Raw genomic sequence first — 25,657 nt, forward strand, 5'->3', positions numbered from 1 at the left:
GCTGCAGTGCAGGAAAGACTACCGGGCTATCAAGCAAACTGCAGCTATAACACAAAAAAACCCAAACTCTAGGTTTTGAAGAAACACTTAATAAGTACATTGGTGAAAAACATTTAATGGTAAGAATAAATGCAATTTCAACAAAAAGGCCTGAATAATTTGGATAGTGTTTTGCTTCAGTATCATGAAACTTGAAGTGAAAGGTAATACAGTTCACTGTTCATGACCTCCAGATTAAGTCTAAAAATTACATTCCCCTTCTTTTTCCCTGAAACAGTTTTGTTTGGAAATATGTACTGGAGCAATAGCATACACAAAAGACAGACATGTGTATATATATACAATTTTCTTTTATTAACAAGGTATGTCATTACCGAACAAGGCAACTGGGAAATACAAGGACTGGACATACACATGAAAATTTTACAACTCGACAAAAAATTGGCATATGACTTATATACAGATGCGATTTAAGGTTAATAAAGGTTACAACTCTACTGTATTTGATTAAACACAGTCCTAAGCACTTACATTATGAAAATATGAAGTTGATCATACAGAAATCAAGTTCTGGAATCTAAAAATAATAACGATTTTAAAACTTCAAAACCTTCTATGTCCATCCGTTTTACATAACATCACTACAGCTTTTCCTACTACCACACACGAAAGATTATCAAAAATATATTGATGGGTCTATCGCTAATCATGAATGTTTATATTTACATTAAGTTAGCAAATTCTTCACCAAATACTTTATATACAAAACTCAATTTGCCCTTTGTGAAAGTCGTTAAAAAGTTAAAAACCATAGAAATGCCAGTTAGAAATAATGCATTCCAAAAATTGGACTTGTTTACAACAACTGAGAACAATTGAAAATAATTTATGAAAAAGTATGTCGTTTTAGTACAAGTACTCTCACAACACTTGAGTTTCAATATAGAGTAGCAGGAACTTTGTCCTGTGTGTTCTTTGAGTAGTATCTTCTCTTCCAATAACGCTGCAAGAAAAAAGAAAAAAATTATTCTTAAGCAGTTTGTCCTGAGTCTTTGAAGAACACAGAAATAATTCCAGGGGCCAATGTTCTTTCCCCCCTTCTCAGTGCAAGAAGCCCTGTCCCCATTTGTGCTAGCCCAAGTACTCAGAAATCTTTTTTCTTACTCCTTAGATGCCAAAAGGGAAAGAAAAGAAGAAAAAGAAAAAAGAGAAACCCAACATCCTCTGTACTTGAGTGCTATTCAGAAAGTGCACATCCTTTTGCCAGCAGCATTTTTGAGTATGACCTTGGCTGATTTTTGTATTTGACTATAATGCTTTTGCAGCATGCTTTGAAATACCCCTAACAAGATCAGTCTTCTCTGCCAAACTAGAAACCCCTCCAACCTGTCTCTCAATTGAAAAAGAGCTTAGACAGGAACCAGACGTTCGCTCTGCAGGCACGTCTTCTACACAGACACGAGCACCTAAGGAATTCTGCAACACAAAACATGGATGCTGAATGAATCTACACATACTAAGAATTAGACAGCTACTGAAACACAGACTCTCTTGGAATTATGTTCCACTCAGACCATCCGAGTACCAGAAATCAGTTTGAGAACATGGAAGCGCAGTTTACAGTGCTTCCAGTACGTGAGAAAATGGCAGATGGATCGATCGCTAAGGTCTCAGCTCACTTCAAGTGACAGGCATTATGGAAACAATGCTGTGGTTCTTCACTGAATCAAATCAGTACAACACAATTGTTCATAACGCACCACAATAACTTTGTCAACATGCTGACACCACACAACAACCAAAATTAGATCTTGCTGTCAAATCCAAATGAAGTGGATTGAATTTCCTTTTTTATCTCTAGAGGTGCTGAATGCATCTTCTATACTTGCTGTATGGAATCCCTATCTTCCAATTCCACCAAGTCTCTCCATGTGCTGTTATTTTGCTTATGTGCTACTCTTACTTATTGTTCAAACTCCACAATGACCAACTCTTAACTCTTTGGGGTATTTTTTGTAAAAGATAAGGATGGAATGACATGTCAACCTCCTTTTATCTACACAGCCACACTCCCAGTCTTGAAATCTTGTCTCCTCTTGTTTCAGACAGCCCTCCATTCTTTGGCTTTCCTCCTAAGTACTTACTCTTTAACTTGTCTTTCAGGTCATCTTCCTTATTCCTCTCAAATCAACCTCACCGGGGGAAAGGGTATAACATCTTTAGCCTTCTCTTCTCTATCCTGTTCCTATGTAACTTTATCCAAACCACAAAATCCAGTTATCTTGTCTACATTGATAATTTCACACAAATCAAACTCTTTCTCCAATTTACTGCTGCTCTCTACACATTTTCCACACCTGTTTGCATATATCTATAACAATGCCTCCTTCTCCAAATTCAAGTACTTTTCACCACAGCTTTTCTTGACAAACTTTGGCAATCTGAGCATCCTGCTTAGGTTTCAGACCAATGACAAATGCTCAAGTCTTCAGCTCTTTCTTGTCCCTACATCTTTGCATGCAACAACTACATCAGCATTTTGCAGGTTTTCTGCAGTCTCTAAAACACCTTCTGCTTAGTTCACTTGTATGTCTAAAACTCTAATCCAGGCCCTGGGCCTTTCCTTTTGTGTTAGTTTTCTGATTCAGGTCACCATATATTCACACAAACAGTGCTGCTGGCACAACTTAAGGTGAGACGTGGGAGCAGAGAGTAACTGAAGCTACATAAGGAGCTCTGCTAATGTATATGAAACCAGTTTATCCATCTCCCTTCCATTCAACACCTTGATCTGTGTGTTATAATCCTCAGTCTGGTGCTATTTATAACTACTTAACTACTTCCTATCTCATGCTTTGTAAACTCTCTACAGCCAGGATTTTGTATTGTTTGTTTGTACAGTACCTGGAACTGAAATATTTACAGCAATAATTCAGGATCCTTTGCATTGCAGTGATATAAATGTTACCATAGACAAAATTGTACAGGAATTTACTCATTAACAGGATTAACTTTAAGGTGTCTCAGATCTTACCAGTTTAATTTGTGCTCTGTCGCTGGACTTTTGGTCCAACGCTCTGAGTTTCTTCGTCTGGATTTGGACGTTTCCCTGCACTAATGCCAGTACCAAGGGCCGTTCTTCCTGATAATTTAAAACCAGTATTTACATTAAGACTCTATTGCACCTTTACATATTCAGGAAAAGCGTTTCGTTTTTTTTTTCTGTTGTTCTTGAAATTACCTGCTTGCAATAAGTGTGATTGCTGATTGTCTCCATGAGCATAGTGTAAGATACTACTTGCTTGACAGTAACCTGTTCAGATACAGTAGATATTTATTATAATAAATAAAATTTAGAACTGCAAGCAAGTGTGTAATTACATTCTTTACAACAACAAAAAGGAGCCAATTGATTTATTCTCAAGAAAAAATCCTGCCAGAAACCATCCTGAATGCAGAAGAGTTCCTATGCAAAAAAAAAAAAGCCTCATGGCAGCCTACAGCAGTTAAATATATATGCACGGTGAACAATATTAAGTGCGTACATATTTATGCATTATATTTGCAACAAGCAGAATGTTTATACAGCCAATGATTTTAATTCTAAGTTGTTATAAATGTTAACATTTGTTCTTACAAGTCTCCTCGTCCTTTTTAATATTCTGTTATAGCAATACTAGTGAATCCTTAGCATGACTAAGCTGTAAAAAAAAAAAGCAACTAACTTAAAGAAAGATGCAAACTATTTTCTGGTTCACCTAAACTATCCACTGGCAACCTTGACACTGAGCACTCTGCATAAATATTGCAAATTAGCAAAAGCAGTTGCAAGGTTTCTTATTCTGAACAGTTGCGGTGTTGCAGTTATGTTCTGGATGTTTAAACAAAACACAGATTACAGGCTTCCATGATCAGTAAACACACAACCTCTGTTAAGACTGCAAAGAAAGAAAATGGTGCTAAATTTGACTGCAACTTTGATCTATTACAAACCACAGCTTAAGTTTCTGTATAAAGTAAGCAACAAAAATTTGCCTCCACAATGAGAATATCTACACAAAACTGTGGAAATTTATTATCTATGGAAAGAGTGGTAGTGAAAGTAGGGAAAAGGTAACATGCAAATTTTGCTATCAAATACACAAAGTGAACTCCCTTCTTTCAGTATCTTTCATTTAAAGTAACCTAGGATAATGTTTATTATTTTTTCTTTAGTCACACTTGTGATCGCTCCCACTCAAAACATACAAATACTGTTCTAGATGAGCACTTTAGAAAGATAAAGGTGACAAGAGACAAGCAACTTCACTCTAAGAAATAATTTTTATGTTTCAAGAACAGAAACAAAGCCAGTTCAAGTTGTAGACAGCAGCTGTCACCAAAAATCTATCCATGTTATTTTGATGTTTTGTCTGTTTTTCCATAGTTGCAAGGATTTGGAGATCCTCTACAGACAGGCACTGCCATAATACCTTGCTGCTGAATCCCACTTGCTCCTGTATGAGAGTCTCCCAGGGCACATGGCTGAACAACTGTATGACCATCACCAGTTCCCAGCTGAGCTCCTGGAGAGGTGGGAAAAAGACTTAAACATAACAGAAGATACAATTCCAGTTCTGGAATTTTAAATGTTGGGGTCTTCCCCCCCCCCTTCAAGAGGTAGACTTTGACTGTGGCTTTTTTGTTTTCCCCCCCCCCCCGGAAACAACCTCAGAACTGGTCCAAAGCTCTAATACTTTTGTCTTTCCAAATACACACTTGCAAATTCAGATGAATACACAGTAACCTCCTACAAAATGGATACATTTCTGACCTGAAAAGTGTAAGTACATGTATGCTTTTAAGTATATATGTATATACTTTAAGGAGAAAAGAGTGCACATAATGTTGATTTTTTTAAACTAACCCCTTTTTGTCTTCTAAATCTCTGAACTTAAACGAAAACCTCAAGCAACCAGCTTTAAGGAGTCTAGACTTTAATTCTTTGAGAGGAACTCTACTGGCTGAGAACAATGACCTGAAGGTCCATCTTTCTTCGCAATCTGCTTCTAACCTTGACTAAAGCCTAAGGAGAACACAAAGCCACTAAATTTCCAGTTCTGCTGTATCCTTTTACAATGAGGAGTCCAAGGTGTACAAAGAATCCATGGTGCTGATGCACCATGGATTTATACAATGTTAATGCTATTCATAGAATCATAGAATGGTTTGAGTTGGAAGGAATCTTAAAGATCATCTAGTTCCAACCCCCCCTGCCATGGGCAGGGACACCTTCCACTAGATCAGGTTGCTCAAAGCTTCATCCAACCTGGCCTTGAACACCTCCAGGGATGGGGCGTCTACATGTTCTCTGGGCAACCTGTTCCAGTGCCTCACCACCCTCTGGGTGAAAAATTTCTTCCTTGTATCTAATCTAAATCTGCCCTCTTTCAGTTTAAAGCCATTGCCCCTTGTCCTATCACTACATGCCTTTGCAAAAAGCCCCTCTCCAGCTTTCCTGTAGGCCCCCTTTAGGTACTGGAGGCTGCTAGAAGATCTCCCCAGAGCCTTCTCTTCTCCAGGCTGAACAGTCCCAACTCTCTCAGTCTGTCTTCATAGGAGAGGTGCTCCAGCCCTTGGATCATCTTTGTGGCCCTCCTCTGGACTCACTCCAACAGAAGACTCCAGAGCTGAAGGCAGTATTCCAGGTGCGGTCACACAAGAGCAGAGTAGAGGGGCAGAATCACCTCCCTCGACCTGCAGCCACACTTCTTTTGATCCAGCCCAGGATACAGTTGCCTTTCTGGGCTGCAAGTGCGCATTGCTGGCTCATGTTGAGCTTCTCATCCACCAGCACTCCCAAGTCCTTCTCCTCAGGGCTGCTCTCAATCCATTCTCTGCCCAGCCTGTACTTGTGCTTGGGATTGCCCTGATCCATGTGCAGGACCTCGCACTTGGCTTTGTTGAACTTCATGGGATTTGCACAGGCCCACTTCTCAAGCCTGTCAAGGTCCCTCTGGATGGCATCCCTTCCCTCCAGCGTGTCAATCACACTACACAGCTTGGTGCTGTTTGGAAACTTGCTTTCTTACTTTTTATTTTTTTTCTTCGTAACTAGGTAATGCTAGCCTTTGTTTGTTACAACAAGGATGTTAATAGTCTAAAGTAATTTTCATCAAAACTGTATGATAAATTTTATATTAAGTTCTTTCAGACGCTGTCAACCATATTGTTATTGACATTATGATAGAATTAAATTCCAGTAAGCAATCTAATGTTAGCATTAGAAAACTTCACAAACTAACAGTTCTGACGTGAAAATTTAAAAAAAAATTATTCGTTATTACAAATACCAGGATGCTTGTAGACTTCTAGAAGTAAATCACATTCAAATGTTTTTGAAATCAAACTGTTCGATACACGTTAATAACTAATTTTCAGGAAAATAAAAAAACGTTAAAAAATTCTTACATGTTTGAGAAAAAAAATCTAAAGATGTCTCTACACAAATACAACCAAACTTAGTGAATAAATGTGAATTTTTTGTGATTTGCAGTGAAAATTGTCTTGTGAAAACAGCTCTTTCTTATAATACATATCACCAAGGGCATTTATAAACGTAGTTTGTGCGGTTCAGTTCCAGTAATTCTACATATCGAAAGAATTTGACTGACCTGCTGTACTACCACAACCAGAAATGCTTTCTCCTGGTGAGTAGCTCATTAGACCACCATTTCCATTTCCATTTGGATTAGAAGGCACTGTTGCAAGAAGACCTAAGCAACAAAACAAAATACATAGCCATGAAGAAAAACAGCAAAAAAAAGATTAAGTGTAGCATGCTTTTTTCCTCATGATAACCAATTCTCCACTCTCACCCTGAGTGGTTTACGTTTATAATAGGCGCACATCTCTGTCTTGCCTACTTCGGGCATCTTGCAAAGTAATCTTATTTCACAATTACTTAACAGGCATCCTCGGCATAATATTCTGCATAACTTTTCCAATATTCATTAGGTACACGTATTTGCTACGTTGCGTTGAAGTGCAACACATCCTGATTCAATACCCAATATCTGAACACACTGACTGCTTATGCCTTCCTGAGCAATACACGTGCATGTGGTTCACCTCTTGGAGCAAAGGGGACAGTCTTCCAACTAGGAAAAACACTAGCAGAGGTTGCACTGGTTTCTGTTTGAGCAACAGCATTTGCAAATGCAAACACAGTATGGCTGAAGTTATGAACGATATTAATTTTCTAATCACTAGTATTAAAACCTATCTGTATAAGAGTATCAGAATGCACAGAAGATCCAGTTTAACAAAAAAACTTAAACAAAAAAAAACAACAGAAAAAAAAGTCCAGGTAAGATTTGGCAAGAGGCACTCCACTCAATCTCTTTCTTCCCTTTCTTGGTTACATCTATTATTTTAATTTATTTGGATACACAACCCTGGTCACCACACTGAGCTCACACCTGATTATCAATGCTATGGGACAAAATTATTAATTGCTAGAAGATGAGAGAAGCTTTCAAATATATAAAGCCAACAGTCTATAAATAGCCATACCTAGTCCTCTGTATCGTGAAAGCTGCTGGTAGATTTGTTTCATCCTCTCAATATTCAGACGGCTTGCCTCTGCATGATTTACCATTGGTTTGGGATAATTAACTCCTATAATACATTTTGCAGCCTTCTGGACGCTCTCTGGGGCATTCCAAGGATCGTAGATGTATTTTGCAGGGAAACCTCTAAGCACTGGCAAATAACGTCTTTAAAAAAATAAAAAGGTCATTTTAAGTGTAGAACATCTGGACAGCTTAAGCAGCATCCATGAATCACTGCAATTTCTGGGTTGTGAGTTACCTGATATAATCCCCATTTGGATCAGTTCTTCTGCCAAAACCCACTGGACAGTAGCAGTGAAAAAACTGCTGAAAGAAGGAACTACAGGATAGCCACATCCAGCTTCCAGCATTGACACTCCAATCTGCATCAAGTAAGAGCTCTTCGAAGACCTTAAGAAGTTAGACCAACAAGTTAGCCTGAACATGGCACACCTTCAAGACAAGTATTTTTTCAGGAATTGTTCCAAGTTTCTGATTTCAGCTGAGGAAGCCCAGCTTTTCAAACTAGCAGGACACTTTCTAACGTGGCAACATTCACAGAATGCTCAGTACACGATTGCTGTACTTACCTAAATGCCAAACTCAGGAACAAAAGCGTGACAGCCTGTTTGGCTTTTACCCTGTAAAAAACATCTCAGAAAGCTACAACCATAGTTATACATTCTTGCATAAACACATCCTTAAAAAAATAAATCCACAAAGGATGGCTGGAGCTTGAACGCTTGCAAGCGGCATTTGTTGAATTCAGAAGAGCTGCTCCATGACATTACAACTGAGTAAGCTTTGCAAACTTCCAGAAAACAGGGAACATACAAACAATATTTCAAACTCGAATTGCCAGTCTGAATACCTTAACTTGCACAGTACTTTTCACTATGCTAGGAGTCCCAAGAGTAGAATTAAAGAGTTCCAGGGTAGCGTAAGCATTCAGAAGTTGTGTTCTTGAAGGCCGATAGTTATTCTAGTAAATCACAGTTTTGAGGTTGAACACTTAAATTCCTGGAGGTATATGAACCACTGAGCATGCTGAAGAATGACGGGACAGATAATGAACTCTGGCCTGAAGACAGAAAGAAGTCTACCCCTATTATATTAAAAATAATCCATGAGGAGGTTGAAGATTCATATTGTGAGAGTTTTACTTTAGATCTGGAGCTTAACAGTTGTGAAACATTCAAGTTTCCAGCATTGATTGGGTTTTAATTATTAACACAGCTAGTACTAACGTGCATAAAAAGAAGTTTCTCTGCTCAGTCAGATCACTAGCAATACAGGCTAACAAGAAATAAAGAGAAGCCTTATTCTTTGAAGGAGAATGTTCAAGTACATTTTATAAAAAGAGTGCACTGAGAAGTAGTTCTCATAACAGATACTTATTTAATACATATTTTTGCAAGTTCTGATTTTCCATTCAAATTTGCATCATCTCCAAATGTTCCAAATAAATCAACACCTTCATGCTAAAACACTAGAATTTAACATCTTAGTACTGCCACCTAATTTCAACTAACATTATTCCAATATAAAGTCTAAATAAGGTAATACCATTAAACAAGGACATATCTTTCTCTCTACATATATTCAATAAGGCATTCATTCTACAGTGTGCACTGGGTAAATATTAGAAAAGTATCTGTCTAAACATCTGCAACTATTTGGAAAAAGTTTGTTTTGAAAAAATAAGATTTATCTTAAAACATTTTTAAAAAACATTTTCAATAGAGAGTGACTAGTAATGTAACAAGATCTACAGATGAATATTAAGTGTTAGCACACAACTGTTCCACTAGATGCTGCCATGTAATAAGACTCTGGAAATAACATCGCTGCAGAAGGTCAGATTAACTTTTGGTAGCTGAGGACATATGAATTAAACATCCTTCCACTGCACAAGTCTGGGCCCTCCATATATCTGTATTATTTCCAAAGTAAGAACAAGCTGGTGTTTATCTGTAATACACAGCCTTGTCATTTGGCTGAGTTACCTATGAATGTGCATCTTCAGTGTCTTTATCTAGGAAGTGCAAAAGGAAAATTCCTAAAGCAGCTTATGTTTTGTAACCAAGACAATCTTTTTTTTTTACAATGAAAAGTGTTTGCTTACAATCGATTTGTTAAAGGTGAAATTTCATGAGATTATATATGTATATAACTAAAAGGTCACAATCCTGATGGCAAGTAAATTCTTTTTTAGATTTCAAAACCAAAAAACTATTTTTAATTTATTATTATTGCTCAGTAAAAGATGTGCTACCTTTCTAAAAATGTAAAACTGATTCAAAGGCTGAGATTAAATTTTATTCCATCTTTTTCTTCAAAAGACTGATATTTGTAATTTGAACTTCAGCACCTCTTCGATACTTGCATAGAGATTAATTGCCTTGAAACTTCAGCCAAATCATGTTTCCCATAGTCACATTTCTAACACTGGGTGAAGGGACAGAAATTGCTTTTCCCTTTAATTCCCATGGTGCTTTCCCTTCATAGGGAAGAAGCAGCGAGATGTGAACAGAAACTGTTCACACAGTATGACTGGAAATAAATTTCAGTTATAAGAGTAATCCCTGTTTATTTGCCAAGATTTAAGAAGCAATACCAAATTTAAAAGAATTGCAGACCAATTCTGACTGCAAGAAACACTCGAATACTCCAATAAAAGGGGCGTTCAACAGGCAAAACTTCAGCAATACTGGTTTACCAGAACTGATTTAATTTTAGCCGCAGTTTAAGATTTAAAATTCAACTTACACCACACAGTAACAACAATTCTAGAATGACTATCTGAAACTTTAACAGGTAATTTCAGAAATTCAAGAATAAAAAACAATACCTTCATTCCTTCTTCCCAGCTAATCCAGAGGTCACCTCGAGTCAAAAAGCATGCTACAGCATGCCGAGCTAAATGGTGAATCCAACCTTCTTGACGAAGCTGTGTCATAATTGCATCAATCCAAGGAAAACCTGTCCTGCCTTCAGCCCACTTGGCCAAAGCCTCAGGATTCTTATCCCATGGGATTTGAACACAGATAGGATTCCCCTCCATTTTATCAAACCGTGGATTGTTAGTTGCCGCTGTGTAGAAAAATTCACGCCATAACAGCTGGCCATAGAGGGAGAGGGGAGGGGAGCTGTTCTTTTTTACCTGAAGATCATTATTAAAGGAAAACATTTTATTAGGAGAAGAAGTAGGAAAAAAATCATGGCATCTAAGAACATGTAGCTGACTACACAGAAATCATACCTTTTTGTACAGATCCGTTAACTTGAAATAAAAGAGACGGCAGGACAAACAGCCAAAGCGGAGGTAGGGACTAAGCCCAGTAGGGCTTGCCAGAAGGGAATTCGCGTTCATTCGTGGTCTTTCAAAGTTTGCTACCCAAGCCTTAAAAATATAAAACAAAAAACCCACATAGCAACATCAGACTACAGGCTAGGTAGCAACTTGTAAACATAAAGGGAGAAATCATGTGCTTCTATAACTGAATCCAGACACTGGTCAGATGATCAGATTACCTGTCGAGTTCCTCTTGAATCAGTGGAATCTCCAGAAGATAATTCATCTCAATGCAGAAGGCACGAACTGTCTTCCAGAACTACCTATCCTTTCTTTTAAATACAGAGGAAACCTAGACAGCTAGCAATACATTGGCTTTTAGAGGAATCTCCCTTCAAAAGTTGTAAGTCTGTTTCAAGTAAAACTACTTCCAAAGAACAAATAATTAATTTTTTTAGTAGAAAAAGTGTAACAGACTTTCTCCAAAATTTAAATTAAAGACAACCTGCTATCATCTTTTAAAACTAAGAAACAGCAACTTGAATTCAAGGCCTTGATATAATGATATAAAGCAAGTTCGTGTTTTCTGATTTTTTTTTTTTTTAAATGACTTGCCCAACTCCTTTAACATTTCATTGCAAAGAGCACCTATGTTTCCCAGACACGTCATACCTGCGATGATTTGTAACATACCTTTCGTTCCAAATGTCTTTCCAATCGTGTAAGAGCTTCTGTTTCTCCCCCTGGCCATACTGCAGAAGGCAAACCATCTGTGTCAAAACCTGAAGAACAAATTGAAACAAGGAAATTCCTTGTAACAAAATTCTAGCATATTGATATTTGACAAAGTTTTATTGTATCTTGAGAATAATCCTAAATTGGACACATGGCAATGTACAAGTTTTAAAACAGTATGCAATCAAGTCTTATCAAAGCACATTCAATACCTCTAACCTGCAGCAAAATCCAATTTTTACTTTTACGTTTACATTCATTCACATTACAAATTTTACATGCTGAACAGTCTTACTTCAATTCCACTTCTGTTTTCTTGCACAAAGTGACCTTTCTATCATTTTTCAAATTATTTTCAAGTTCTCAGTTCTGCAGTACATGGGCTATCCCAAAACCACAACTTTTTTTTTTTTTTTAATTACTACGAAGACACAAGAATTGCTATTGTCATTTACAGAATGTCTAAAAACTTCTTCCATCAAGTTAAAAGCATGAATGCTATCTTCAGAACGCTCCTAGGTTTCATTGACCTTGACTTAAATAACAGATGGGGATTATTGTCAATTTGATGATAAACACATACTTGAGCTGCAAAAGAAAGATGAAAAGAAAGTAACAAGATTTCTTCCACATCTCCACACCTCCCCCAAGACTGTTCACCAGGTGCAGGAGGTAACATGTCTACCTATAGTTTAACCACTGTATATGTGAGATCTTCTTGTCTTAAAAAGACTTTAAAAGTACGGTCTGTTGTATGAGAGTTCAAACAGACTAGACAGAGCAGCCAGAGCTTAGCCACAATCTGTCCAGACCCTTTTGTTAGCAATTTGGAGATCATACCACATTTGCTTGTATTTCAGTGCAGGGGGGAACAGGAAAGAGAGGGGGTGATTCACAGGACAATAGCTTGATACTATTTCTTACAATTAAATTTACAGAGAAATAAGACTTTCTTTTTTTTACAAGAAGCTTCTAAAATAATTATTAGCCTTATTATCTTTTTTTGGCATTGCAAGACAAGAGGGGTTTTTTAATTAATTTATAAAATGACAGATTAATGACCTGAAGCAAAAAGATACCAAATGCCTTTAAAACAAAATGAAGTATCAAAGACTATTAGGAGCTTAATGATTATTTGGCACCATGGGAAAACGGCTATGCTGTCATACAAGAAGTCAAACAGTACTTAGTGTGGTTTGATCTGTCTGACCTCACATTTAAAAATAAAACAACTAAAATTTACAGAGTTGATTATTGGTTTTTGTTCCTTTTGTATGTCATAATTGGCAGCAGTTTAACCATTACCTGTAGGTAGAACCTCTCTCATGGTTATTTTAAGGACTATGGGTTAAGTGGTAGATTACATCTTAGTTGTTTCACAATGTCAAAGCAATCTTAGAACACACCTAGCTCTTCAAGTGATGGGACACCGTATTTCTCGTCATGGTCATCAGAAACTGGAGTAGTACATTTTTCCACTACTTCTGGGGTTATAGTCTCCACTGGCATCTCCAGTGGTTCCATTCTACTAATTAGGGTCTGGAATCTCTTGTAAGTAAGAGGCGGCTGTCCTCCATTTAATTCTATTATTCTGGATTGAAAAAAGAAAAAAGAAAATAAGGTCAGACAATAGCATATAACAATTTTTTTTTAAATAAAATATACACACAGAGAAATATCTTCTTACCTGCCTCTACCATGTTATATAAAATCACAGATATACATGGTAATCCAGATAGTTTTAACTTTAATTTTAACATCCTTTTTTCCCCACTGGGGAGACATACAAATTAACTCTTTATAACCAAGTCAGTTATTCTTCATTCCTGGGTTGAGGAAAGTCTCTCAAGAACAACTGATGAATATGGACAGCTCAAGACAAAGAAAAATACAGATCAGCAAAGCAGATGAGAGATCATAGCTATGTAAAGATACATCCAAGTCACCTAACAAGACTATGCTATTTGCATAAAAAAAAAAATAAATCTATTTTTCTATTCCGGTATTGAGTACCGTAGTCAATATTACAACTGTCTTAATGTGGGAGAAAATGAAGGTGTAGTTTATAGACAATGACTGTTGTAAAAACACACAGTTTCCATTTTTCCCACTGTCACCTTAAACATATATAAAATCTCAGTAGCAGGAAAACTTCAAAGAAATAATTTACCAAGTGGCAGATGGAATCAACTGTTTATTTGAGGGGGTGCTTGGGCAGGGATGGAAGAGAAGGCATTTTCAATTTAGGATTAAAAAAAAATCAGGTATTGGTTTCAAAACAGTAAATAATTCTCTTTCCTCCCATACGTCTAGCTGCCCCACATACATTGGCTTGTAATAGAATAAAGAGGCATCTAGCACAATAAATTACTTAATGTTAAGAGAAGCCAAGTCATATTTTTGAATAGGTTGCGGATTATGTTTCTATAATAAGGAGCTAATACTAATCCATTTAAAGAGATCTGTGGAAAAATATAACAAGACTAAGTAAAGCAACAGAGGGATATCAAGCACTCCCCACCTGCTTATTGGATACAGAAACGGATCAGAAACAGTCCTTGAAAAATTAAGGACTTTCTGCTAACTTTTGTACAGCAAGTGAAATAAGGACAAAACAATCTAACAAAACAACAGATCTTATTTGGGAGAAGTTACAGGTATGTTTGAGTAACTTCATTATAAAAGATAGATAATTAACGTGACCATTATTTTCAAAAGAACCCCAAATCAAAACTGTGTTTCAGATACAGTTATGTATCATTTTTGGAGTTGCAAAGTTCTACTCAGTATGTAATAAAATTTGGATGGATGGATAAAAGAAACAAAACAAATTTGTAGTTTTCTTAACTATGAAGTGCTCTGCATAGAAAGTAGCACATCATACCTAACCAAATACTACATAAAATTCTTTTTTTTTCTTTTTTAAAATCAGAGATAATGGTAACTTACTTGTCTAGGTCATATAGCGTATGGGAAATTCGAACAATGACCTCCACTCCAGCTTCACTAGCCAGCTTCTTAATCGCTGCATCTCTTTCCTTCCCAAATGGTTCAGAATCATATTCAATAGAAAGTTTTGCAATATTCCATTCCTGCAACACAAGACAAAAATGTGGTCCTTCAGCAACTTGGCTGCTTGACGGAGGGTGAGGGAAAAGAGAACAGGAATGACAAAGACAAGATGGAACACTAGTTATTACCTGTGGATAGTTGTCAGAGATACACAAAAGCCCAAAATACCCTTAGACATCCAAACTCACAAAAATAAAGTCCAACGTTTTGGCATCTAAGTAGGAAATAAGGCATAAAGAGAGTCTCTATCTGTGGGACAACTCCTGTGCAAACTTTGAGAACTCAGCTCTAACTTTAAGATCCATGCACGTTAAGAGACACAACAGAAGTGAAAGACAACAGAGGCTGTCTTCTGGACATGGATCAGCAGCAGTATCTTGCTCTGCAGAAAGGTTTTTCACATATGCCTGCCAACTTTAACAACAGAACTGAAGTTTAAGGGAGTGGTAAAATACCCAGCCCACTCCCAAACCAAACACCACACACTTTCTTTCCCTTTTCCAAATCCCTATCCCTCACCCACCAGAACAGACAATCTTCAAATTCTCAATTTAAAAAATAAACCAAAACAAAGTGTCCTAAAAAGAGGATGCCTTCGAGTCTAATATACTTTATGTCACAGATGCTGTTACCAAGGCAAACAGTAACAGGTAGGGGAAAAGTAGCAAAGAAAGGGACCAACTAATGGCTAAGGCTTCTGCAACAGCAGGAAATCAGAAAGGTGATGCATGCACGGAATTATCCTAGAAAGCCATCCTGCCAATCAAACTCAGAGAAATACCTTTCTAATCCCTCAGAATCTTAATCAGTTGATTGAAACACACCAGTCAGACTATTTCAGAGAACTAGGTTTACACCAGAGACAGGGGGCATTCTACGCTGTTCACCTAGGGTGCTGTTTCACTTCTGAATTCTAGCTCTCTCCTAGATGACACCCAGGTACAACCCTGAGGATAGGCAATTCCAAGGAGTGCTTGCTCTTTGAAAGAAGGCTTGGCTCCTTCCATCATTAAGCCTGCCAAGACTGACCCAGCAGGCGCTGAATCCTCAAGCAACCTCCTACATCCTCATACAACATTTATTTTCCATTTCATAATGTAAAACCACTGTCTGACAAGTTGCAGCAGATATTTTTCTAAATCTTTCTTTCCTCTGGCGTATTGAAAAGAAAACTATAAAACACATGTCCAAGAGCCAGAGCCACATCCCCAAGGGAGCCAAGGAACTCTGAGACGAGTGCTACGTGATGTGAATACACCCAGATCACATCAGCATGAGCTAGGCACTTAGAAGAAGCATGGACACAAATCACTTTGCACATATTGCTGAATGCTTTTAGCAACACTGATGCATTTAAAGAATTAAGAGATTGTTGCAATTCTATTTTCTTTACCAAGCCAGTCCCAAAGAGCTAGTTAGGTATTAATGAGGCAAGAACCAACCAAAACTTGACTGGTTCAAGTTAACCAACAGGCCCCAAGCTGGTGCCTGCTACTAGTGGAAGTCGCATCTCTGCAGTCAGATGGAACCATCCCTAAGTTACCTAAAGAAACTTCAAACAAACAAAAAAACCCCAACAAACAAACAAAAAGAATTTTGCAAAGACCTGTAAAGTCCACTGGTAAAAATATACTGTCTCTATACACTACTTCAGGGGATGACAGCCTACTGCCGTTAGCTAGTACTGCTGAAAACATGTGACACTGAATTCAGTGTCTTAAGAGAAGCAAAGCTGCTCTGAACAACTGGAAAGAGGAAAGCAGTCATTTTTATATATATATATACTTACATATATATAGACACACACAAATGAAAGAGCCTAAAGGTCCTTGAGGCCTTTTGCAAGGCTAAAGAGAGATCAGTGCTCTGCCTTTGAAGGAATTGTCCTTCAGCCTGTGAAAAGGAAAGCCTTACCAAGAAACATCTGTGAAACATTCATCCCCAGGAAATCCACAGATGCTGGCATCTGTGATAGGGATCCTGACACAAAGCTCTACAGAAGTTCCACTGTCTCCTACCATTATTTACTTAAAGTTATCTTCTACCAGCCAAGAACACCTACATGTGTTCTTCAGGGTCAGGATCATCACTCACCTTCAAGACATTTAATGAGGATGATCTGAAAAGCTTGGTTCAGTGTGTTACATGCCCTTCACTGCACTGCAAGTGCCTAATGTACAGCTACTGCTCTGGCAAAAGAGGCTGTGAGATTAATGATATGAGATAGATGCGTGTTCTAGGTAGACTTCAGCCAAAAGTTGAAGAAGTCATCAATAGCTTCAACAATGCCTCTTTTTTGTTCGAGGATAGAGGATGTCCTGAAAAGCCCCTCAGTGAACAAATATATGATAAAGGTACTTTTTGGTAATCTGAGGAACTGGAAGACAGACAGATGTGAATGTTCTTTTTTCATAGCTGTACACTATCTATATGACAAGTTATTTTCATTATCTTCTCAGCACTAAAATCAATATTCTGAAAATGTGTTACTCCAATGCTGTTAGGCATAGAAAGACCAGCCTAGTAGCAAGATCTGAAACAGGACTTCTCAAAGTAGCCATTAAAATACTTAAGAAAACTTGTCACAGGTCACTCAAGTCCAGAAGGCAACACACACAACAGCAAGATCTTTGCCCCTATTTAAATGCAATCAAACCAAATTTGGCAGGCAGATATAACAAGCTTGAATATCTGCGGGGTTGCAAGCAGCAATTAATGCCACAGTACTGCTGCAGGAAATTCTTCACTGAGGGAAAATCAAGAAAAGACCAGTCAGAGTATCATCAAATCAGCATTTCACAACTAAAGCACAAGAATGAAGATGGAAACGCGAGTTTTGTTCGAGTTTTCCACTTGGCATTGAAGACTTAGGAATAAAAATCTTGAACAGATAATCTCTTTGAAAAAACAGATATTTATTTTCCCCTCCCTAGTCTTGCTCATCTCCGACACCTCAATCCAGTCAGTTCACAAAAACTTATAAAATCAATCTGCAAAGGGTTTTTTTAATTATCCTATTATAGTATTGTTACCTTAAATACACTATTATCCATGAAAGACAAATTAATATCAGTAACAATCCCTCACAGCTTTAACTTGCTCAATAATAAGACCCTTTCCCACAAAACCCTTAAACTTCTTTAACTATAAATTGTTTTTTACGTTCACTATGCTTTTACCAAGCCTACTACTAGCAAAAAGCTTATTAGACCACTTTTAGCAGCCAAAAAGCGATCACAGCAAGTATTTGGCCTAAAGAAAAGATTGCTTTTACAGGTCAGGCTTTGAACCCAGATTCATGTGCACAGAATTATACCTCAGTATTTCAAAGGAAACCTGGAAAGGAAAATTTAGTAATATACAGTACCTACACTTAAACTATTAGAAATCAGTTCCATTCCTGGAAAGAACGAAAACAAAAACTGTAAGGTTTAAGAGCAACTCAGTTCAGTTGGTGATATGCATATTAGAGGGCAAAACCTCAAATCTAACAAAAATAACTTTAAAGAGAAACTGCAAGGATAGTTCAGTATTAGCATGGATAACACTTGCACTGAAGTATATAGTACAAGAAATATTCCTAGTTGAAATTAGTTTGTCAGTCATTTATGGATAGAAACAACAACTGCAAGGCAGCATTCACCTTAAAAAGTCTCGGGAAAACATCTGCTGGCTGTCCACGAATAACAAACAAACGTGAATTCAGTTTCCGTAGATTGGCATCAAGATCCTCAAGACATTGAAGCAGGAATCTGCAAGGAATTGTAAAAAAATGTTTATTTTCTGAGGCAAAACAGAAAATTTTACAATAGAAAAAGAGAAATATGAGGAACAATCCAACAAAGACTATCAGACCTTCAGTATTTGGTGTCTATTTGGCTGATGCATGCATGTTCACATCCTAATTAAAACTAGAAGTATCTTGTCACACTAAAGAAAAAAGCACACCACAGAAAAAAAAAAACGCACAGACAATCAACTGTTGGCATACTGCTGCTAAACTTAATCCAAGTCCTTCTTACGACACAGCAGCCTGAACTGTTACTAAAAACAGCATACCAGAGGACTACATGGTCATAAATAGCCCTTTAACCTTCATTTATAAAAATAGCCCTCTACATAACACACACTTTCATGCTTCTTGGTTATAACATCACCTGAGTTATTTAATGAGCAAACAGGGGAAAAAAAAGGCAGGGAGAGGAATGAGGTGCTGCAAACCTGCAAGTCTTCAAGAGAAACAGGTAGTTGCACAAAGGATGTTGCGACAGGTTCACACGTGCAAAGATTTACTAGCGGGTTCAATAACTAAAAATAACTCCAATAGTGACAGTTTTTTTGTAGGAAGAAATAAAAACAAAAGGAAGGAGAGGGAAAAATGGAAACTCTCCCTTGCAGCCAGCCAGCAAGAGAGATGCTGGAGGTCCCCAGATGAGCGCCCTTCCCCCTGGACTTCTCTCCAGTAAGTAGTAAGTGGCTCCCCATGGTATTTTTCCTCATAGTAACAATATAGTTTTCAGCAGGAACTGCTCAAACCCTGTCAGCAGTTCTTACTCTCAATGCTGCTGGCACTCAACAAAGTGCGTGTCGATCAGGGCGGCCGCTGAGTCAGAGCCTGCTGGTCATTAACCTCTGCGCACACATATTACTCATCCCCTGCCACAGACCAGAAGCTACACCCAAAGCGGGATAAAAAGAGGAGATTCCCAACGCTGCAGGCCATTATTCCTGAGACAGTCTGCTATAACAACACTGTGTGCAGGTGCAAGGCCACAAGAGCAACCACTGGAGACCAGGGCAGGGAGAGCAGTGGATAGGCGCCTGGAGATACTGCACCCCTGCCCGGGGAACGACTGCCCAGCTGCCATGGAAGGGCAGGATGCACTGCTGCCAGCGCCCAGAGCGCTGCCCAAGACAAAGGCACTGAGCAGTCAGGTTCGCTAAAACCAGGAGTTCCTAAAACACCTAGGTTTTTAAGAATGAATCCTAAAAAAAATAACTGGTTACAACAAAAAATGCTGCACATTCTAGGAGGGATGTAGCATACATGGCTGTTGTAAACCTACCAACATTTGTTACATTTTCTAGAGATGATGCCGACCTAAAACGCATTGCCTCCAACTTTATATGGAAAAAAAAGCAAAAATTAGTATCTAGAAGGCTAGCAGGGAAAGCCCCTAGCTGCTACTAAACACCAAAAATGCGTGGCTCACTCCATCTGAAAGGGTAACAGAAAGCAAGCAAGTCCAGGAGGAAGCCAGTGTACCAGAATGTAGCTGCTTCTTGGTTGGCAATTATGTTTATATGTTTAATGACTGGAACAAGCCAAAAATGTCTGATTCTCTCACTTTGTTAAAATTAATTTTGAAACAAACTCTGGGGCAGTGAGACCGTGACATAAGGTACGCTGTACCTAAAAAGAAACTTCTGTATACTCATTTAGTTCGAAACCACACCAGAGTAATTTTAAGAATCAGATGAGAATCACAGATACTTCTATCAGAAAGAACTTGGGCCCCATGTTCCCAGGTCAAAGTCACTTCCAGTTGGACTCTGAAAAGTACAGCTTCATTTTTTTTTTTTTTTTTTTTTTTTAAACCTGGAATGACAGACCTTATCATTAATCTGATCCACCTGAATCTTGCTTTCAAAGAGCATATACCTTCCCTTATACTTCACAAATCACTATGAAGACAAACTGTAGTAGTGTCCCAGATGCCTTTGGAACAGTCCAGGAAAGGTTGGTTTGGTTTTTTTGTCTAGTGAGATTTTGTTGTTGTGATTTTTTGGTGTGTTTTTTGGGGGGTTGGGTTTTTTGTTAGTTTTCTTAACTTTGTATCATAGAATAAAGGGAAAGGATATGAAGAGAAATTGGTGACATAAAACACTCATAACTTTTCAAAGTAAAAATCTGTCTTCCAGGAAATGGTTAGTTTTTTTTCCTATTTGCATCTCAGTTCCCTCTATTTTCTCAGTCTCTTCTTCCTACCTGATTGACCGTAACCTACAACTTCTAGTCTGCACTTGGCACAAAATCCTATTCAGGAAGATTATATGCACTGACCCAGTCTCCAATTCACATCCAAGATCCCTAAACTTGCCCTTAATACTGTTTAATCTCTATTTTGTTGGTTCCTCAAATCACCTCTATTATCTCTCAACACACTCCAGCATTTCAATCTCCATAAAACTCTTCCACGTATTTAACAAAAACAATTGTGTAGACTCAAATTGTTGAATATATGTAGGAAGGGAGCAGGAGAGTGACCAGAGGACACACACACGCACTCCCTCTACCCGAACAAAATCAGAACAAACAAAAAACAGTCAAACCACAGCTTAACATGGAAGACTCACTGTAAGCACATTGTTCAAAAAAAAACAGATCAAATTATACACTGGCAACCCTATGATATCTCTAGTAACAGCAATGCAAAATAATACTGCTTTTGACTTTCAGAACACAGATCAGTTTACAAGTGGTTACTCAGAATATGCATGCAGTTTATCAAGCATATTTGAATCTTCCAGTTGGACCAAATGTGTTTTAACGAAATGTGCTGCAAATAATTAATAATTTATTTTGTTTTCACCAACTATATTTATGCCACACCACATGTAAAGGCATTTTCTCATAAAAGTGTTAATAAAATCTGTCGAACATAAAAGCCTTTACACAGATTTATAGAATCATAGAACAGTTTAGGTTGGAAGGGACCTTTAAAGGTCATCTAGTCCAATGCTCCCTGCAATGAGCCATGCTCAATTAAAAATGAACCTTCTTAAATCTTTGCTTTTAGATACAACTCCTATCAAGAAACTTAATAGTTCAATCAACTACTTCTCATAACCAAAGTTTTCACCTCTGCTCTTTCTCATGAGTACCTTTAAAACTTGCAGAAGCAGCACAGCATCTTTACTATGGTTAAATGCATAGTAATTAACATCTAGCTTTAGGTATATCCAGATACAAATTAGTCTGAATTTAAGGAAGGAAAATTCTACCTTTCAGAACACAGTAGCATTCATCTAATGTGTTAACAGATGCCTGTGTGAATAAGCCTACGTGAAAGGAAATGTTTTAATTATACCAACTCCCTGGGACAACTTTCATTCCTGCACTTTCTCCAACTTTGGCATGGCACTGCATTTACCTTCTGTCCTAGCAAATTAATGTTTCATCTATAACATACACAAGCATGTCAGGGAGGAATAATAACATATCCACAACATGCACACCCACACACACATTAAGCATACTAATAGAAAAATAATAAAATAATAATTCTCAGCATTCAACACACTGTCACAGTGAATTATTATGGGATCTGGAAGAGAAGAGTTCTTAGTTTTCCAGGGCATGATTTTGACTGGTAGCACTTGTTTGCAAGTGAAAATAGTTCTGAATTACTCTAATGCCATGCAAGGGCAGTTGCTGCAGCACAGGAACATGCAGATGTTTTGCTCAGTGCAGACATTTAAACATAATTAAGAGTAGCATTCTAAGACAAACAAGGCAAAATTATTTGAGCTTCTCTCTGAAAGAGGTAAACCAAAACTACATGACATGACTTCATTAGAAAGACACAAAAAGGACGCACAGTTTGTTGGTGGTTGTTGTTTTTTGTTTGTTTGGGTTTTTTGTTGTTGTTTTGTTTTGTTTTTTGTTTTGTTTTTTTTTTTAATCAGACCAGAGCATCAGCCTAGGTTTCTGCATCTAGCCTTTAACTTCCCTTGGACAAACCAGAGGAAGGAAGAGTTCACCAATTATTTCACAGTAGCAAGCTGTGTGAGTTATGTGCATGACTGAAGTGATGGAGGGAGGCAGAAAAGACATATTTATTGAGACACAGTGAAGATGTCAATGCAAAGCATACTTGTCTTCAAGCAACATTCTTAGAGGGCATTAAACACATTTGGCTCAGGGTCATCTAATTATGATATTCAGAATTTTCATCAAAGCTTCTAAAGACCACATTCTTTAAAAGACACACACATAAAATCTTCGCTGTTTACTTCAAGAAATTCCACAATCTTCCCTACTGCCAATCATGCAAAGTCTGCTTGGGGTTTGAAATATAACTAAACATTCTGCCCCCCTGCATCTTGAGTGACTGACAAACTGGTTCACATATTACAGACCATAATTTTAGCTATGAAGTAACCAAAATAAACCTGTATCATCAAGTCAGAAATTCAAAAGTTAAGTAACTAATTGTTAACATAGTTAACCATTAACGAAATTAACTAAACTAAGCATTACATCATGCAGTTTTCCTGGCTCTGCACTATCAACATGACTAAAGAGTTTCTCAAGATTACTGACGTCATCTACCCGGACTCATGCAAAGCATTTGACGCTGTCCCACACAACAACATTGTCTCTAAATCGGTGAGACATGGATTTGATGGATGGACCACTGAGTGGATAAGGAATTGGCTGGATGGTCGCACTCAAAAAGTTCCCGTCAATGGCTTGATGTTCAAGTGGAGGCCAGTGACGAGTGGTGTTCCTCAGGGGTCAGTACTGGGGCCGGCGCTGTTTAACATCTTTGTCGGTGACAGGGACAGTGGGATCGAGTGCACCCTCAGCAAGTTTGCAGATGACACCAAGCTGTGTGGTGTGGTCAACACACTGGAGGGAAGGGACGCCAACCAGAGGGACCTTGACAGGCTTGAGAAGTGGGTCCGTGTGAACCTCAACAAAGCTGAGTGCAAGGTCCTGCACATGGGTCGGAGCAATCCCAAGCACAAATACAGGCTAGGAGGAGAATGGACTGAGAGCAGCCCTGAGGAGAACAACTTGGGGGTGTTGGTGGATGAGAAGCTCAACATGAGCCGGCAATGTGCGCTTGCCAACTGTATCCTGGGCTGCATCTAAAGAAATATGGCCAGAAGATCCAGGTAGATGACTCTGCCCCTCTACTCTGCTCTTGTGAGACCCCACCTGGAATACTGCATTCAGCTCTGGGGTCCCACATAAGGAGGACATGGACCTGCTGGAGTGAGTCCATAGGAGGACCACAAAGATGATGAGAGGGCTGGAGCACATCTCCTAGGAAGACAGCGATAGGACAAGGGGCAATGGTTTTAAACCGAAAGGGAGTAGATTTAGACTAGACCTAAGGAAAAAATTCTTCACTCTGAGGGTGGTGAGGCACTGGAACAGGGTGCCCAGAGAAGTTGTGGATGCCTCATGCCCGGAGGTGTTCAAGGCCAGGTTGGATGAGGCTTTGAGCAACATCTTCTAGTGGTGTCTCTGCCCATGGAGGGGAGTTGGAAGTAGATGATAATCTTTAAAGTCTCTTCCAACCCAAACCATTTATTATTCCAGGGAAGAAGTCAGGAGCAGTCTGTTAAAAAGGTAGCATTTTTATTTAGGAGGAGGCTTGCAAGAAGGATACTTATAGATGCACTGGCTAAGGCTACCACTAAGTCTTGTTTGGGGATTTTTTTTTAGGAGTACTAAACACCAAGAAGCCATAATCACTTATACCCATCCTTGCCAGTATGAAATGAGGACAGTTGCTGCACAGCCAGTATCACACAAAAGAAAGGAATCCAGTCAGGCTTCCTCATTCTGAGAAAGAAGTTTAAAAAGCTGAACGAAAAATAACTGTCAAATCTTGTTTCATTCCTAGTTTAATTACTATTTTAACCTATGACTGGTCAGCTTCCAGCAATCTATCCAAACTTCTGTTTAACCAATCTTCTTAATTATCTTCTATCTATCCACTAGTCCTCATGCCAAGCCAATGGTTACAGTGTCTCCAGTGAAAGAAAAGCACTGTCAAACAAGAGTCTATGTCATTACAGATATTTCATCACCACCCAGACTTTGTCTATCAGAATTATCTTAAGCAGCCTAATGTCTGCTAGTTTTATTTTCCCATTCAATTTTTTTTTTTTCAATGTTGCTATCAGGTATTCCTCCATCATTTTTCAGAGTTTAGTAGAGCTGGATTTAATAAAAAGAAAGATTATTACACACCATGGAACATCGACAAGTTTTTTTTATTTGAATGAGTATAGTCCACAGCATTAGACTGTGATTGTATTAATACATTATGCAACATTTATTTGTCTTCATAGGAAGAGGGAGAGAGCACCTTTATTTCACATGTATCTGCTATTTTTGCCATATGTTCAGTTAGGTCATTACAAAAGTCCAGTATCATTTAGGTAAATATATTCCTCATACGAGCTTCTACCGGAATGATAAGGCAGATTTCATCTCATACAGAAACAGAGTAAAAGACACTGAGAAGTATCTCAAATTTGATATAGCTATATACAAATATTTAATACTTTAGCAGTGAATTTTCCTATTTGATTGCCAACCAATGTGTCTTAGTGCGAGCAGTATATTCTTATGAAACTATAAGAAGATTAAGCTCAGACAGGATTTAAGTGTTATGTACACTCCACAGCATCCTTTGGCAGCAAGCCATAGTAGTATTTTCTTATTACCAAATCAAGGTCACAGAGGCATGCCTTATTGTATTACATTGTTTTAGTGACTACTGCATACAACTTCCACATCCTAAAAAGGTATACAGCAATAAATTTCATAGAAGTATTTTCCTTTAAGCTTATACACAAGAGCAGGAAAAAGTTCACATTATTCAACTCTAGATACCTAAGTGAAGTGGCTGTAGGAACTACCTAATCTCCCTGTAGGGCTGCTCTACAGTCAGTGGAGAAGAAACAGCTCCTTTAGAGTGCAATTCAGGACTTCAGCATCTTTCATAATTTAGTAAAGGGCTGATCCACGTGCAAAAATAAAACCAAACACAGACCATGAAGCATGTCACTTGGCTTTTTTCCTCTAATATTTACTGCTGATATAATTTTCAAGCCAAAGCAGAGCTGTGATGGAAGCAGAAGGCAAGATATCCTCAAGCCCATGTACAGCTCAAACATTCATAATTGCTGTAAAAGAGGTTCTTAAAAAACAAATTCA

The 25,657-nt window shown here is 38.0% G+C and overlaps 1 protein-coding gene across 4 annotated transcripts in view; it reads right to left on the minus strand.

The window, feature by feature from the left end:
• Positions 1-354: 354 nt before the first annotated feature.
• CRY1 (cryptochrome circadian regulator 1) overlaps positions 355-25,657 on the minus strand; it is a 40,451-nt gene continuing 15,148 nt past the window's right edge. For 2 of the 4 annotated variants that reach the window (XM_086611122.1, XM_086611121.1), the window contains exons 2-12: positions 18,338-18,446; positions 14,572-14,714; positions 13,029-13,213; positions 11,581-11,669; positions 10,855-10,995; positions 10,444-10,755; positions 7,852-8,003; positions 7,555-7,757; positions 6,654-6,755; positions 3,242-3,313; positions 963-3,142 (exon numbers count right to left, since the gene is read on the minus strand). In XM_086611122.1, the coding sequence (XP_086467248.1) occupies positions 3,039-3,142; positions 3,242-3,313; positions 6,654-6,755; positions 7,555-7,757; positions 7,852-8,003; positions 10,444-10,755; positions 10,855-10,995; positions 11,581-11,669; positions 13,029-13,213; positions 14,572-14,714; positions 18,338-18,446 (1,612 nt within the window). In that variant the 3' untranslated portion in view covers positions 963-3,038. Of the gene's footprint in view, positions 3,143-3,241; positions 3,314-4,472; positions 4,566-6,653; positions 6,756-7,554; positions 7,758-7,851; positions 8,004-10,443; positions 10,756-10,854; positions 10,996-11,580; positions 11,670-13,028; positions 13,214-14,571; positions 14,715-18,337; positions 18,447-25,657 lie in introns of all 4 variants that reach the window. The other 2 variants (XM_086611120.1, XM_086611119.1) reach the window with 2 other exon arrangements.

The sequence above is a fragment of the Tauraco erythrolophus genome, chromosome 4 (genome assembly GCF_009769465.1).
Source record: "Tauraco erythrolophus isolate bTauEry1 chromosome 4, bTauEry1.pri, whole genome shotgun sequence".
In the NCBI taxonomy this organism is placed as follows: domain Eukaryota; kingdom Metazoa; phylum Chordata; class Aves; order Musophagiformes; family Musophagidae; genus Tauraco; species Tauraco erythrolophus.